At 39.2% G+C, this 18,432-nt stretch overlaps 1 protein-coding gene across 6 annotated transcripts in view; it reads right to left on the bottom strand.

The window, feature by feature from the left end:
- Positions 1 to 18,432, bottom strand: part of LOC139449433 (transient receptor potential-gamma protein-like) — a 119,490-nt gene that overhangs the window by 28,202 nt on the left and 72,856 nt on the right. For all 6 annotated transcript variants that reach the window (XR_011652176.1, XM_071230827.1, XM_071230823.1 and 3 more), the window contains exons 3-4: positions 13,089 to 13,607; positions 12,267 to 12,501 (exon numbers count right to left, since the gene is read on the bottom strand). Coding sequence is in view for 5 of the 6 variants with exons in the window: in XM_071230827.1 (XP_071086928.1) it covers positions 12,267 to 12,501; positions 13,089 to 13,607 (754 nt within the window). In the remaining variant the exon portion in view is untranslated. The remainder of the gene's footprint in view (positions 1 to 12,266; positions 12,502 to 13,088; positions 13,608 to 18,432) is intronic.

Genomic DNA, 18,432 nt, shown 5'->3' with positions numbered 1-18,432 from the left:
TGATGCCTAAGAGAGGCAGAAGGTGGGATATATTTATTTGTTCAAGGATTTGCAAGAGTTAAATCGTGGGAAAAGGCATGGTCGACATGGCAGTATTCAAACAACTGTAATTCTGTTTTGAAATATTTTGTACTTTAATAATGAAAAGTGCACATGCTATCAGTGATAAATAGAATTTAAATGGAAAAAAACATCCATGAAATAAAATTACAAAGGTCTCTTATGTAAAAAAATGCTTTACATTTTCTGAATAACCAATTTTGATGTTAAACAAACAAACAAACAAACAAACAAACAAACATAATTACTGTGTTTTTCATTCCCTCTCTAAATTTTAATAAAATGGATTGTTTTCTTTGCATTGCATTGTGTATCACAAACAGGTGTACAAACAACTATGTATGTTCTCTGAAGAATTTAAAGAATGAAAAAATGATGAACCAAAAATATTTATATGCCAAAACAATGTTTTACAAAGGTAATAATTGAAAGAAAGTGCCCAAACGGATGACATGTGGAGCCTGTTATACTCAAATAGCAATAACAAGTGCACACTGGCTTCCGCTTCACACAAACCAAGCAGATGTCAGTGAGATGGTTAGTCTGTCTTACAGACCCTGATATATCAAATACAGCCCATGCAAGTCTATAATGTTTGGCAATGAAGAGAGTCTCTGGGCTCCTTTTTATTATATTTTTATTATGATATTTGAACAACTGGTTTTCTCTGTACGATATGTTCATTTCAGAGACAAGATGTTAGTCTATGAGATGGGTTCAACACTGCTTTGGATAACACTTCAGTTATATCCTGGTGTTACATGTTGGGAAAAGCCTGACGTAAAGATCTTAAATACTTAACACTTGGGTGAAACACATAAAGATTTGCATGGTGCTGACAAACCAAGAATCATGATATGAGTGATACAAACCCATGATCATCGGACTCTTGCAAAGCTAAGGGAGGCAACTCTAGTGAGTGAGTGAGTCAGTATGGTTTTACGCCACTTTTAGCAATATTCCAGCAATATCACGGCTTGGGACACCAGAAATGGGCTTCACACATTGTACCCATGTCGGGAATCGAACACGGGTCTTCGGCGTGACGAGCAAACGCTTTAACCACTAGGCTGCCCAACCGTCGCGGAAGCAACTCTAAAAAGATGATGTTTAGAACTTTTTACAACTCAATACAGCCAGCAATAGATGGTTACTCTTCACCAGATTACCGATCTTCCTTACTATGTCGATACTGGAAACAAGAAATATATTTCAGAAAAACATGTAATTTTACATAGGTATAAAATTACGCTTGAAAAATATCCTTGTCCATTAAGCTTTCAAGGGCAATAAATTATTCAGAACATACAGCCAAATTTATAAACCATGGTATTCCACTATCAGAAAATAAACCAACTCAGACAGATTCATACAACAATTTACCTTACACAAATGGATTTGTTTTAAAAACCAAAAACAAATGACAAATATTACTCATGTTGAAAATGTACCCCAAAATAACAATGGATCAAATTATCAATGTTTACAGCCTGTTCACACTTATTCAATAAATCTTTAAAGCACACAGCCAATCTAATAACCACAGACTGATGATATCACAAGTAAACGGACCAGTCTTCCTTGGCTCCCTATGTCCTGGTAGCAACAAAAATTCTTCATTGTGTTTACGGTTGGGGTCTGTTAGATCCTGTTAGATCCTGTTGGAGCCTGTTGGAGCCTGTTGGCCCTGGCATCTGTTTTACACTTTATATCATAAACACAATCATGCACACAAGCTCTTGCAAAAGACAGCCTTCCAACAATTCATTCTCATCTGATTAATGACTTTCATTTCCGGGCTGGCCCCCGATTCTTCCATTTTGTAAAAGTATGAAATAATACTGTATGCAAAGCATGGGGCCATGGAGAAGCTGTTTGTTTAATTTGATGTAATCGGTAATACATGGATGATTAGACAAGCATTAGATGAAATAGCATTTCTAATATCATCCAGCCTTAGAAAAAATCCTTTTCTTCTGGGGATATTGGCTCAGCCCTCATAATGGGAGAACGGGATAATTTGTTATTTCACACAACATACTGCCGAAGCTTTTTCAGTAATATATGTGCTAGTTTCAGGAAAACTTATTTTATTTGAAGAATTTTTTTGCAATACTAGCTGTTTTTTATAACACAATGTTGGGGAAAATGAAAAATATTTTTATAAAAACATTTTCAACTTTCATAATTTATAATGCCAAGGGAAGGAAGGATAAAAGCAAATTCTTATTTGTTAAGACATTACTACATCATTGATCATCCTGTTTTCAGACTAATTTGATGAGTGTACTAGTATTTCCATTTCCACTAGCTATAGTTGAATTAATTCCTGTTACTGGGTTACAGCTTTTCACACATCAATGTGAAGGACATAAATCAGGCAAGTCTTGAGGTCCTTCAGCAACAATCCTGCACATCATCAGTTCAGGGAGAAAAAACACCCCAAATGTAGCTTGTCATACTTAAAACAGAAGGATTTATCACAACAACAGTGAATGGCAAAAGAAAATATAACTGGAAGATTCATTACTGGAAGACTAAAAGGCCATCGGTCTGAACCTGAATGCATGCATGTGTAGCGGCCATAATATTTCCTCCGAGTCCCGTGATGGGATTTGAACCACAGACTTTTTGATCCGAGGTCGGACGCCTTGTCCACATGACAAAAGAGGTTAACCCATAAGCAAGCTGACAAGATAAGGATGTCATCTGTGGGATGACTCCACACCCTGATACACATGCTACACAATTCCTGTGCCCTATATGATCCAGCTTGGTACCAAGGTAGACTAAAGCCGAAGCCATATACATCAACCCCTGCACCAACCTGCACTTCTCGGGACCACTTAGTCACCAGATCTTGTCCAAGGAGAGAACTTAACACGTTTTTGAGAGGGCAATTACTGAGAACATAACGACATCACCGAGCGCTCTCTTGTCCTTTTATTCTCTGTCAGTTACCTCCCATACCAGGTTTATAATGAAGCTCAGACCAGCGCATAATGTTTCTTTATTATCCCTAATTTCATCTATCGGTCGGACGACATTGACATTTAGGTACGCCTCGGGGCAGTTCTAGGTCTGAACAAGTCTGCAAGAACAAGTCCTGATGAGATGGAAGAAAATGAAATAGTCCTTTTATTTAGGGTATGTGAAAAGATGTTAACATGGAGAAATTTACAAGCTTATGGGGTCATTCACTGCCTGCATTATAAGTTAGTTGTAACCTCTTCCTCAATATGACATTTACAATCCGATGTTAGAATACATATGTACTTCAGAATGCTTTGTAGCTCACTTTGTTGGGCTGGAGGAGGGAAACTGTTTAGCTTCAGATGCTTCTTCTTATGAATGGCTTAAGCATGACAGTTAGCTTTTGTTCGTTTGTTTGTTTGTTTGCTGTTTACCGCTGCACTCAGCAATATTCCAGCTATGTGATGGCGGTTTGTAAATAATAAAGTCTGAACCAGACAATCCAGCGTTTAGCATCAAGAGCATCGATCCATGCATTTGGATTATGATGACATGCATTAACCAAGTCAGCGAGCCTGATCACCCGATCCCGTTCGTCCCAACTTTTGACAAGCATAAATGCCTTTCCAGCAAGCATTGGTTGCTGAAGATCTATTCTAGCCACGGATCTTCACTGATCCTTGACAGTAAGAATGGCAGTACCAATAAGCATGACAATAAACATAACCATACCAGTAAGTATGACAGTAAACATGGCCATACCAGAAACATGAGAGTTAACATGACCATACCAGCAGCATGACAATAAACATAACCATACCAGAAACATGACCATACCAGTAAACATAACCATACCAGTAAGTATGACAGTAAACATGGCCATACCAGAAACATGAGAGTTAACATGACCATACCAGTAGCATGACAATAAACATAACCATACCAGAAACATGACCATACCAGTAAACATGACCATACCAGTATCATGACAATAAACATAACCATACCATAAACATGACCATACCAGTAAACATGACCATACCAGTAGCATGACAATAAACATAACCATACCAGAAACATGACCATACCAGTAAACATGACCATGCCAGTAGCATGACAATAAACATAACCATACCAGAAACATGACCATACCAGTAAACATGACCATACCAGTAAGCATGACAGTAGACATGACCATACCAGAAACATGACCATACCAGTAAGTATGACAGCAAACATTAGAATACCAGTAAGCATGACAGTAAACATGACCATACCAGAAACATGACCATACCAGTAAGTATGACAGTAAACATTAGAATACCAGTAAATATGAGAGATCAAGTAAGCATGACAGTAAACATGACCATACCAGTAAACATGACCATACAAGTAAGCATGACAGTAAACATGACCATACCAGTAGCATGACAGTAAACATGGCCATACCAGTAGCATGTCCATACCAGTAAACATGACCATACCAGTAAACATGACAGTAAACATGACCATACCAGTAAACATGAGAGTTAACATGACCATACCAGTAAACATGACAGTAAACATGACCATACCAGTAAACATGACAGTAAACATGACCATACCAGTAAACATGACAGTAAACATGACCATACCAGTAAACATGACAGTAAACATGACCATACCAGTAAACATGACAGTTAACATGACCATACCAGTAAACATGAGAGTTAACATGACCATACCAGTAAACATGAGAGTTAACATGACCATACCAGTAAACATGAGAGTACTAGTAAGCATGACAGTGACAGTGACCAACAATGACTGAGCATGCCAGTGGCCATCAATACTGTCCTAGTCACCCCAGCCTTGAGGTTCAGGGGCAAAAGGCTGGTCAGAGATGGACTACACATTTATCATATCACATCAAATCACAGAAACATCTAAAGTTAGTGAGATGCCATCAACACACTCCATCAAGCATCCTGAGATTATGAACATTAACATTGCAGGTTCCCAGGAACAAATCCAATCAGAATACTGGCCAGCATAACAACAAAACCTGCCATTAATAGTGTCAGCAGAAGACATATTCTCATCAAAACAGCCATTTATCAGCTGAAGTAAAATAAAATATCAATTGTTCATACACACATAATTACAAGCAATTGCAAACAGTATTTCATAAAAACGATTGCCAATAATACCATAATTGCCAACTAGGTTACATTTTCAGATTTTCTGACTATACCGCGACCAGAGACATGGGAAACCACTTCCTATCTCTGTGGAAGCCCATGAGGAACACATTCTCACCATCTCACTAAGTGTATCTAATCACATGGAAATCAGATGCATTAAGTGAGATTTGTGGGTTTTCCCCACTCTCACCAGTCAGTAAATGTAATCAGACAATCAAATGGCACTGTCACTTTGTGGTCAATGTTTGGACCAATGGCCTCCTACTGGTCATCTGCCGGTCACTTTACCATCAACAACATGAGAGGCTGTTACCCCCAGTAATCACACAACCCAATATATATATATATATATATATATATATATATATATATATATATATATAATTCCTGTGATCATATCCTGTGCGTCAGCTGACTCTAATATGTTGTCCTAATTAGCATAAATATTGGATAAGTTTTGTTTGTTTGTTTGTTTGTTGTGTAAAGCCCCACTCAGCAATATTTCAGTCGAGTCTGGACCAGACAATCCAGTGATAGACATCGCGAGCATCGATCCACGCAATTGGGATATGATGACATGCATCAACCAAGTCAGCAAGCCTGACCACCCAATTATTATTTTTTGAAAATATTTTCAAAATGTGCTCTTGAAAGTATTGTCATTTAAGTGATGAAAGGAAAATTCAAATGAAAAAATATTTTGGGGGAAATGACAAAACAAAAGGCTACTTTCCTGGTGACCTACATTAACAAATTTAACAATTTTGCACTTTTGTTGAAAATTGTAACTGTTTTCAAAAGGTAGATTTTATTCTAAAATTTGAAAGACTTTGGGTTAGTGTGATGAACCAAATAATTAAAAATTCATGGCCAACATATTACACATATATGATGTATAAATGAAAGAACATGGTCAACATATTACCTATATATGATGTATACCGGTACATGAAAGAACATGAAAAGAACCAACTTGATCAACGCATCACTTCCAAAGTTAAATTGGGTTTAGGCAGGACTCATCATGTAGAAACTACTCAGAAAACGCCAGTGTAAAACTCTTTGATCTTTCTACAACCTGGGCTCGTGCTGAAAGATAGGCCCTATGTTCCATGGTCTAATGCACCTTCCACTTCAGGTCTACATACCGTATTAGACGTAATAAGCGCCCAGAGCGCTCTCAGAATTAGAAATAGGGGGCTCTTATTAGAATATGATTTTGGTGAAAAAAACAGAGTTGAAAGATAAATTTCATGGTTAATGCTGACAGCCTGAAATGTTTACGTAATACAGATATATTTTTCTAGAATTTAGTTGGACATAATTAAGGGTGCATATAACACATGAGTGCGTATTGTATGCGAATAAATAAGTCTTGTGAACATTGATCAATCGGAAGGGGTGCTAATTGGGATTTTCACTAGCCAATTTATTAGCAAATACCGCCATGGGCGCTTATTAGAGCGGAGCGCTTATTACGTCGAATTTGGTACTCACAGTACTGAGAGTCACTTGTTACAGACGAAAAACATGGCTTCTGAATAGCTTGAATAAAACTTTCAAGGACTTCCAATTGGCCTATACTATATAACCCTGCTTACATATATACCAACAAAAAGAAGTAACTGTGCTTCATACAAAGTGTACATACAACATATACATAATATTTGGTCATTCGTTTGATCAACGTTTCATAATAACAAATTCATTGACAAAACCCTTGTTTTATAATGATTTATTTTATCCCCTGGGCCAGGCAGGGTAACAACAAGAGCCATCTTTTAACATCTTTTGGTATGACACTCTTGGGTCAAACAGGTCAAGGTCAAATTACTATTCCAGTGTTCATGCTGCCAAATGCAGCTGCTCAAGTGAGGTATTAAATTGGTTGCTTTCTTCTAGTTTGCTGAGAACTAGTTGCAATTTCAAGATTGTTCATTTTATTGAAAAAGCAATTAATGATTGGGTGAAAATAAGAAAATCTTACAATTAAGGCATTCATTATCTGTAACCTCCTGTCATGTGACGAGGAACCTTGTTCAGATGTAACACTATCCAGGAACACATCACCAGGAAAACCTGCTGTGAATGAATTATTGGGCTTTATGAACTCTTTTTCCATTGAAACTGAAACAATGGCTACTCATTGCGGGAATCGATCAATCAATCAGAATAGCAACAAAGTAGTTTCTTCCCTTAAGAAAAGGGTTAACATTTTTCTCACTTTAAACAAAGGGAAAACATGCTAGTTCCTCAAATGAACCCAGTAAAATCAACCCTTATTGTCTTATTTATTGCAATATGTAACAATATTTCTCAATATTTAGAGAATGAGGTCATTTTGCTGTTCTGTCAAACAAATTTTACAATGGATGTGTGTTATTACATGCTGCTGTTAAATTCATTCTACCTATATCATGGTGGCTTCTAAATATTACAAGTCTTCACCAGGCAAACCAATGATGGACAGCATGAGCAACAATTGCAGGGTACAGTGAGTGAGTGAGTATGGTTTTACGCCGCTTTTAGCAATATTCCAGCAATATCACGGCGGGTCAGGGTACAGTGACAAAGAATCAGCCAGGTCACATAGCAACCTTTTCTGCCAAAACATTTCAACAGGGAGCCTGTTGTCAAAACAAGCCCTGCTACATTACCCTGTTATATAGGAGTGAGTGAGTTGGGTTTAACACCGCTGTTATATAGGAATATAGCTCATATGTTAAAGGGCAGTTGGGTAGGTTAGTGGTAAAAGTTTTCTCTCCTTATGCCAAGGGGCACAGCTAGATGCTTGCAATTCACTGTGCAGGCCTGTTAAGTTTGCCAGACATTACCCTGATTATAAGGAAGAGAACTTATGGATGTCAACTAAAGTTCTGGAGTAAAACTAAATTGGTTTAAAACCAACTCACTCATTCAGAAGTGTTGAACCACTACAATATGGCTTAAATTGGATTAAAACCAACTCACTCCCTCATTCAAAAGTACGGTACCAACGTACAATATGGCTAAGAACAGCTTAAAAACCCACTCACTAACTCATTCAAAAGTACGGTACCAACTACAATATAGCTAAGAACAGCTTAAAAACCCATTCACTCACTCATTAAAAAGTATGGTACCAACTACAATATGGCTTAAAAACGGCTTAAAAACCCATTCACTCACTCATTCAAAGGTATGGTACCAACTACAATATGGCTAAGAATGGCTTAAAATCCCATTCACTCACTTATTCAGAAGTGCGGTACCAACTACAATATGGCTAAGAATGGCTTAAAAACCCATTCACTCACTCATTTAAAAGTACGGTACCAACTACAATATGGCTAAGAATGGCTTAAAAACCCATTCACTCACTCATTCAAAGGTATGGTACCAACTACAATATGGCTAAGAACGGCTTAAAAACCCATTCACTCACTCATTTAAAGGTATGGTACCAACTACAATATTGCTGAGAACGGCTTAAAAACCCATTCACTCACTCATTTAAAAGTACGGTACCAACTACAATATTGCTGAGAACGGCTTAAAAACCCATTCACTCACTCATTCAAAAGTACGGTACCAACTACACTATTGGTAAGAACGGACAGTGACAACAAATTCAGGTTGACCTTCCGAACTGAGTGACCAACTCAGATGCATCTTTGTGCATGTTCAATCAGATCTGCAAAGAACCATATATTATTCCACCTCTCAATAATCTAACTCATTCATCATAACTCCCTAGTGTGTGAACAGAATATGAAATATGAAATATCATTTCCCTTGCATCCTGGACTATTTAATCTGTAGCCACTAATGTTTCCTGTCCTATTCACACTATAAACCCCATATTGTTATGTCTGCTATTGCCATGGTTACATGTTTTTCTTCGAAAATTGAATGTTTTGCTATCAAGCCCAGAGCAATAACTCGTCACGATGATTCATCCAACACAGCGCCATCTACAGGAAATGCGTGCATGCCTATCAAAGTTTCGAGAAAAAACAAATCTACACTGTAGCTAAGTGACAGGATGGCTGTTTGCATTTATATCAATTGCCAGAACGATATTAATGGTTTGGGTAACCTACATTAGTGAAGGTTTGTCACTGACAATGTTTGTTTAAAATTAAATCTTTCAAAGACATGTGGAGGCAATTAGAAAAACAGTATCTGTATGGGGTTTTAATTGAGAAGCATGTATGACAAGTAGAGGGGACAAGCCAGGTAGCATTTTCTGAAAGGGTTTCTGAGAGAGAGAGAGAGGGAGAGAGTTATAACATTATTCAGTTATGTCATTGTGAGGCAGCTTGGTGTGGGAGAAAAGCCTGAAGCAACTCATGTCTCAGATGTTACCATCATGGTGAAACTAACAAGCATGGTCATGGTACAGACAAACCAAGAATCATAATCAGGTTGAAATTTGGATTCGAACCCATGATCATAGGATTTTGCACAGCCAATTCCAGCCCCCAAATAAACAGGTTGGTTGGTTGGTTGTTTAACGCCTCACTTAGCAATGTTCCAGCCATATGACGTCAGTCTGTAAATAATCGAGTCTGGACCAGACAATCCAGTGATTAACATCATGAGCATCGATCCACGCAATTTGGATCGATGACATGCATCAACCAAGTAAGCGAGCCTGACCACCCGATCCCGTTAGTCGCCTTTTACGACAAGCATAGTCACCTATGAAGACCTACTCTACCCCGGAATCTTCATGGGTAAACAGGAAGGACCAATGTCCAAATACAGCTTTTCCAGTAAGATTGCCATGAAACCCAAGGGAACTGGGCTTACAGGCGCATTCATTGCAGTGCTTCAGATTCCGTGCTCATTTGGTTTCTGGGCACAAGTCGCAGATGGAAAAGGCTTTCAGATGATATTGACAGATGATTCGCTATGACATAAGTTCAAAGGCTATTTGTGTCAGATGAGGTAAAGACTTGTATCATGTACATTACTCACAAAATCAACGAAATTAACAGAATCTGAGTTACATGCCTAGTATAATTAAGGCTTGCTCGGAAACTGGACTGAATTTCTCTGTGTCAAAACAGCCTCAAAAGCTGCACCCAAAGACAATGTTTTTGAAGAAATATCCAATGTGTGGTTGAGAAACTTAAAAGGGCTTTGAAGTCTCATTCAATAAAGAATAGCCACCATGTATCTTTCATAACTTCTCTGTCCACACTAACCCAATCAATACTTCCTTGACGGACATGTCTTGCATTCTGCTATGAAGAAGATTCCATTGCTTGGGTGTTGTTTCTTTGTTACAATGAAAATAAATGAAAGCGTTGAGGGGAGTAGGTATTAAAAGCTTTTCTTCCTTGTATTACGAGGACATATCGAGGGGAAGAGCTGGTACTGACAGCTTTTTTTCCTTGTATTCAGAGGGGAAGAGGCGATATCAATTGGTAGAGTACCCATATACATGAGCTACGTGGGGAATCGAACCTAGCTTTTATCACTTGGCTACACCATAGAGGCTCCTTACAGCGGTTGTGCTGGGAGTGATTGTACTAGAAGTGATTGTGCTTGAAGCGATTGTGCTGGAAGTGATTGTGCTGGAATTGATTGTGCTGGAAGTGATTGTGCTAGAATTGATTGTGCTGGAAGTGATTGTGCTGGGAGGGAGAGTGCTGGAAGTGATTGGGCTTGAAGTGATTGTGCTGGAAGTGATTGTGCTGGAAGTGATTGTGCTGGGAGGAATTGTGCTAGAATGGATTGTGCTGGAAGTGATTGTGATGGAAGTGATTGTGCTGGGATCGAGGGATTGTGCTAGAATTGATTGTGCGGGAAGTGATTGTGATGGAAGTGATTGTGCTGGGAGGGATTGTGCTAGAATTGATTGTGCTGGAAGTGATTGTTCTAGAATTGATTGTGCTGGAAGTGATTGTGCTAGAATCGATTATGCTGGATGGGATTGTGCAGGAATGATTGCACTGGAAGTGATTTTGCTGAAAGGGATTGTGCTCGAACTGATTGTGGTATCTGGTATAAAGGAAAACATTTTCTTTGGGTTGAATATAACAGTACTTGTTAGAGGTGTCGGCAGCTTGGGCCACATGATGCTTACTGAGCATACACTGTTGAACAACATACAACAAAGAGTAATCTCCCTGTGAACAAGAGCCAAACCATCTCTGACTATCCAGTGCATCACACCTTTCTACTTTTGCTTTACACTCATTTGCTTGGTGTAAGGCTCCGTGACCATAAAAATAGAAAAAAACAAAATGAAAAAAAACACCAGAATGACACCGCCGCCAGAGGAGATCGCATTGACAATAAAAATGATAATAAAATTAAACTGTTTAGATTTCTGACTTATATGAGGACTCAAACCAAGCAAAGGTAAAAAAAAGAAAGAAAACTTATCATCTACTTATCAAAATTAGTAACCAGCCCCACCAAAAAAGTACAAAAAAGTCTGGCTTATGATAAATACCCGGGACCCACCCACCATGTAATCTTTGTTTTGATCCTGATTTGAAACATGATGCTGAACTTCCCAATCCATGTACTCTCATGAACAAGACAGGTTCTGTGCTACACGAGTGACAACAGAATTGAGATGCTGATGTCACTTCCGAGTGAGTGAGCGAGTATGGTTTTACGTCACTTTTAACGATATTCCAGCAATATCACAGCGGGGGACACCAGAAAATGGGCTCCACACATGTGGTAAATTGAAACCGGGTCTTCGGCGTGACGAGCCAACCCTTTAACCACTAGGCTACCCTTCCACCCTTGTCACTTCCGAAATGAGTGAGTGAGTATGGTTTTAGGCCGCTTTTAGCAATATTCCAGCAATATCACGGCGGGGAAAACCAGAAATGAGCTTCACACATTGTACCCATGTTGGGAATCGAACCTAGGTCTTCTGCGTGACGAGCGAACGTTTTAACCACTAGGCTACCCGACCGCCCCGAAGCTTGGTAAATGGTGACATAATACATTGGATAATCCCAGCTGTGACAACCAGGCCATGACACATGCCCACTTGGGACCTGATGAAGAAAACTTTGATAAAGATAAAATGTGACTTACACAGAAATGTGAGATATGAAGCACTATGGACGATAAACTTGATAAAGGGCTTGCGTATGAGTTCTCCAATGGAACACTTGGGAGCTATAAGATAGATCAGGGACATCACAGGGAACATGATGCCAATAGTTTGCGTGATCATCAGCTTGGATACGATATTCCGCCTGCGGAACCCGGGTAACCCCTCATACCAGAGTGAGGCTAGAAGCTGCTGGCAGTTCGGATGTGATACAAACTGAAATGGAAAACAATTATTAGAATCAAAATAGTCCATTTAGACACAGGCTGTCCGAACAGTCTCATTCCACAAAGTGATCTTAGCACTAAGACATTGACGAACTGACGATTTGATATACTAGTGAGTGAGTTTAACGCCGCTTTTAAAAGTATTCCAGTTATATCGCGGCATGTCAGCTTAATGTGGGAGGAAAGCCCGAAGTTATGCAGGTCTCAGACGTTTACCATTTCAGTGAAACCCACAAGCACGGGTATGGTGCTGACAAACCTAGAAACAAAATTGGGGCGAACCGGGATTCGAACCCACAATCTTGGCGAATGGCGGCACCTTAGAGGACAGGGCCACCCGTGCCCCCGATTTGATATAATTAGTGGAGGGGCTGGGATTTATAGAGAAAAATCTGGAAAAGATAATATTGCCTGATATTAATTAAATAATAATTTTTCCACTCGATATCCTGAAAACAATTAGTTTTGGGTAAAAAGGGATTGGGTAAGAAAAAATTAATAGTGACTAAAATATCTCTGACAAACATATGTTCAAAGTTTATTCTGGTTGGCATACCCCTAAGCTCTATTTCTTACCCGTTTCTGTTTGTATTTGATGGCCAGTTTCAACCTGCTTAGTTTGGTTTTCTCCGCTCCCTGTTCGTCTGTCCCGGCGCTCGATGTGTCATGGTTGAGGATGATCTGCAGCTCTCTTGATCCTCGCGTCTGCTCCAGGAGGTCCACAGCGAAGTCCTGACACCTGGTGGCAAGTTTCTCATAGTCCACCTTAAACTCATTCTCCATTTTGCTAAGGCGCTTCAACTCTCGGCTCAGTTCAAACGAAGTCAGGATGGGATCCTTGCTTGAAAGAGCAATCAATGAAGGACTCACCAATGCCTTGTAGGCGTTAATCCGAGAACGACTGTGACGCAAACTGTCGTCTTCACTTTCTGTTAAACAATCCTTGCAACTACACCGAACATCATGAGGTTTGGGAATGCGAAACCCTCTATCCAGGAGGATTTTGATGATTTCATAATTGTCCCGATGCCCTGCCAGAATGATCGGTGTGATGTCAGGACTGAATGAGCTGGATGGATACAACTGATGTAAGGCCTGCAACAGTCAATACACAACATCACAAGGAGGAAGAGGCAATTGGTTATTGATGTTAGTTGTTTAATACTGCCAAATACAGCTATTTGTAGTCTGTAAGTAATCATGTCTGGACCAGACAATCCAGTGATCGAGATGGGCATTGATCTCTTTCACTATTTCAAATCATGTGCATCAGCTGACTCTAGTATTTTTCCCCAATTAACATAAATATTGGAAAGTTTTGTTTGTTTGTTTGTTAACTCAGCAATATTCCAGCTATATCATGGCGGTCTGTAAATAATCAAGTCTAGACCAGACAATCCAGTGATTGACATCATGAGCACTGATCTCTGCAATTGGCAGTCCTAGATGCAAGTAATTCAAAACACAATTTTCTTTTTCTGCAAACTCAAATTATATTATGAATATCTGCAGCTGGGGACTAACCACCATACACGGAGACAATGTCTGAATTTCAAACACGTCGCAAATTATAATTTCTGGATCTTGGTTGAAAATGTGATACAGAACATGGAGAATAAAGTCTCTCTTTAAACAAAGCCCATGTATGTACTTAAACTTACATCTATAAGTCAGTTTTGAATATCTGTTTCATGTAAAATCAAGTCAAAATTCGAAGTAACAACAACAAAATTCTTCTTTTTTGTGTTAACACCTGGCGGGTTCACAGAATGAGTAAGTTGTTCTCCTAGTAGTATATCCATCATGCTGAAGATCAAGGTCATATAATGCAGCTTGGTCACGTAAACTTGCTGTCAAAGCACATCGTCTTAATAGATACTAAAAGTATAAGGTCAAACATGCAACTTCATAAACAAATGTCAGCCTTCAAACACAGGCCAGACGAAATCAACCAAATATAGTAACCAGCAGTCTAAATTACAAGTAACATGAAAATAACTCCCTGTCAAAATGTATTATCGATTAGGTGAGCGACGTACATTGTTGTAATCCAATGACAGTATTAATCAACCATCAGTATCAAGGGAGAAGAAGCAGTCGAATTGCATTACATTCAATCTGGAAAGGACAAATGTAGAACTACAAGATGCTTGTTTCGGTGCTTCAGTTGCAAAAAATAACAAGAGTTTGCCACTAACATGGCTATATCCCCCGCCCCTGTTGCAGAATTTATGACATAATTAAATGTAAACAAACCCTAACCTTTTTTAACCGAGGTGGATCTTGTCATGGATATTGTAAAACAAAGAAGAGTTTGGAACCTTATTCCATCTTGTTGCCATGGAAACGTAAAAAAATAAAAATTTCTAAATAGCAAAAGGCACCAGTTCAGCATGTACCTGACAAACCTGCAAAGTTTGATGAAAAAATATTGAAGGTTTCTGAGTTATGCTCCGGAAATGAAACGTGACGGACGGACGGAGCCCGTTTCTATATCCCCCGCCAACTATGTTGGGCTGGGGATAAAAAACGACCTTCAATTCTTGAGGAGTGTAAGTCACCTGGACGCTTATATCCAAGACCTGCCTTGATACTGTCTCTGGATAGCAGTACAGACAAGTTATATTTACCAGTTCATTCAGGTGAGGTGAAATGGGGGTTCAAAGTCGGGTCCACGATATTTGCTTATGTGTTGTGTTGTGTTGTGTTGTGTTGTGTTGTGTTGTGTTTGATGGGGCCAGGGATCTAACCGCTAACCTTCCACTCTCCAGGCAGATGCTCAGTCCACTATACACCACGAAGCTGGCCGCAATGCTTATGGACACAACATAGTCTTCAAGAAAACAGTTAAATCTCCTTCTCTTGGTGAGCTTCAGCATGACTCATATCTGTCATTCAAACTGAATACTACTAATATCCTCCGTCTAAAGGTCTTCCCACATTAATAGTAATCCTTGTAAATTAATTCCTCTGGTCTGTCTGCCCCAACCTCAACTATAGCCCAGCAACACATTTTCGTACATCAATCAGCTATATACCTTACTCCAAGACACATCTACAAAACCATTTCAATGTTATTAACTCAGAGCAGACCACTTCCAGTCAAGTTTAGATGTAATACGATTGCAGAGACTGACGGACTTCCATACTTTTGATGGTTTTGGCAAGGAAAGGAGTGACTACACGTCAATGGAATATATATTTGGACACTGGATCCATACTTCGAAATAATCTTCATTCCAATTTCATTAACAAAAGTGAAGACATTGAAGAAAGGTAAACGTCGGCAATGGCATCATCCATGTTCCCTCAGAATACCCAATTTTACAGCTGGGTTGCGAGTGTCTCTTAAAAGGATGAGGGGACAACTTATACTATTCAGGTCCTGTCAGTACAATTGCTATAGGCCCGTGAAGACGCCGGGGTAGAATAGGTCTTCAGCAACCCATACTTGCCGTAAAAGCCGACTGTGCTTGTCGTAAGAAGTGACTAACGGGGTCGGGTGGTCAGGCTCGCTGACTTGGTTGATGCATGTCATCGATCCCAATTGTGTGTATCGATGCTCATGATATTAATCACTGGATTGTCTGGTCCAGACTCGATTAATTACAGACCGCCGTCATATAGCTGGAATATTGCTGAGTGCGGCGTTAAACATACTTTGTTGTAGGGTTCCAGGTTTGTAGAAAGTGTACATGTTAGAGTTTAGAACAGGTGAGGTTAAATTGGGTTTAATGCCGGGTTCTCGATAACTGAACTTTTATAGTGATGTGTGTGTTTGTGTGTCTGTCTGTGTGAGTGTTTGGATTAGTCTGGATTAATGCTGGTATTATAGTACGAGCCCACTGAAATACCATGCCATGAATACCCCACTCAGACACACACAGACTCTGAGCTGACCAGTCATTATCTTATCCCCTTAATGCCAAGCACCAGGCAGGGTAACAACAAGTACCATCTTTTAATGTCTTTTGGTATAACATGACCAGGGGATCGGACAACTGACCCTCTGCTCTCTGGACATACACTCTATTCACAAGACCTCAGAGGCAGACTAAAATGAATAAAAATTCATGAAAATATATTTTATGTATGTGTAAGCTTACAAAGACAATATGGCACTTGTTTGAAAATATATCACTTCCAATATAATGAACTTTTATGGCTCTGGCTGAGTGCTTTTCAGACTATATGAGGATCTAACATATCACCAATGGCTTATTTGTAACAATGAATACAGAGGCAACTCAATATATTCGTTCTTGTGAGGACTTTCAATATAATCAAGATTCAATGTTTGACATTACTTGCATGAAGAAGTCAAACGTTCAACATCTTTCCAGGTATGAATGGCATGAACACTCAAACATCTCCTTACACCTCATAAATTATTGGCAAAGGACGTTTGAGATTAAATCCTCCAAAGAAATCTTTACAATAAAACTGATACAATGGTATGACAATATCATATGATAATGACAGCAATCATCAAATGCATGTTGTTCCTTAAAAAATTGTGTCATTGATTGGTTTCACCTTATATTGAAATGAAGTGGCATAAATGCTCAGATTTCCTTTGCAAACGGACATCTTTAGCTTCATTTTTTATATACCTACTATTTTTCTGAATATTCACAAAATCTCTGAAGAGGGAGTGAATGAGTAAGTGAATGTTGCTGAATGCTGCTAAATGCTGCATTCAGAAATATTCAAGATCTACCCCTCAAGCTTAAATCCAAGCAAACCAATGACTGAAAACATGAGCAACAGTCCCTTCCATCACTGTACAATGGCAAACATTTATAGAGTCGAACAATCAGATCCTTATTTTATAACCATGAGTCCCTGGGGTCTATCTTTCCTGAAGAGCCCACAGGGTATATCTCTCAAGAATCTTAAACAACCTAAATCAATCAACATTTGCAATGTTTTACAATAAATTCAAAACGTCAACATCGGAGAATATTTATTCTCTACTATCTGCCGAAACAGATTCCACTGGGTGTAAAAGTCAAAATAGTGATGAAAATTATATGAACGGATCAGTGAAAAACAGTGATGACACCAGGAGTGAGTGAGTGAGTGAGTGAGTGAGTGAGTGAGTGAGTGAGTATGGTTTTATGCCGCTTTTGGCAATATTTCAGCAATATCACAGCGGGGTAACCAGAAATGAGCTTCACACATTGTACCCATGTCGGGAATCAAACCCGGGTCTTCGGCGTGACAAGCAAACTTTTTAACCACTAGGCTACCCGACCGCCTCGATGACACCAGGAGTTTGCAAAAAGTGTAAGTACATCCTACTTTACCGGTAGCACCTGCCACTCACATATTTTTTTAAAAAGAAAGTGCTTGTAGCATATCATGCCACCCTTAGAAGTATTCAAGCTATATGACATCAGCCTGAAAACAATGGAATCAGGACCAGACAAACCAGTGATTGATATCATGAGCAATGATCCACACCATCAGAGTACGATGTCACACTATCAACCAAGTCACTGAGAGTTGTGAAGAGGATATAAATGACAGCCTTAAGTTCAGAGGAGCTTAAACCGTGCATGCCAATGAATCAGTGAGTGAGTGAGTTGGGTTTAATGCCACTTTTAACAGTATTACAGTTATATCGCGGGTGTCAGCTTAATGTGGGAGGAAAGCCTGAAGTGATACACGCCAGAAACCCTATGATTGTGGGTTCAAATCCCAATTCGCCCCTGATTATGTTTCTAGGTTTGTCAGCACCGTACCCACTGTGGGTTTCACCGAAGTGGTAAACGTCTGATACCTGCATCACTTCGGGCTTTCCTCTAACATTAAGCTGACATGCCTCGATATAACTGTAATATTGTTAAAAGCGGCATTAAACCCAACTCACTCACTCTGAAACCAAGACCATCAAAGCAGTTTCTTTCAGAAGTTA

The sequence above is a fragment of the Haliotis cracherodii genome, unplaced genomic scaffold (genome assembly GCF_022045235.1).
Source record: "Haliotis cracherodii isolate W230 unplaced genomic scaffold, xgHalCrac1.p SCAF_8, whole genome shotgun sequence".
Taxonomy (NCBI): Eukaryota; Metazoa; Mollusca; class Gastropoda; order Lepetellida; family Haliotidae; genus Haliotis; species Haliotis cracherodii.
This window is presented reverse-complemented; position numbering and strand designations above follow the sequence as displayed.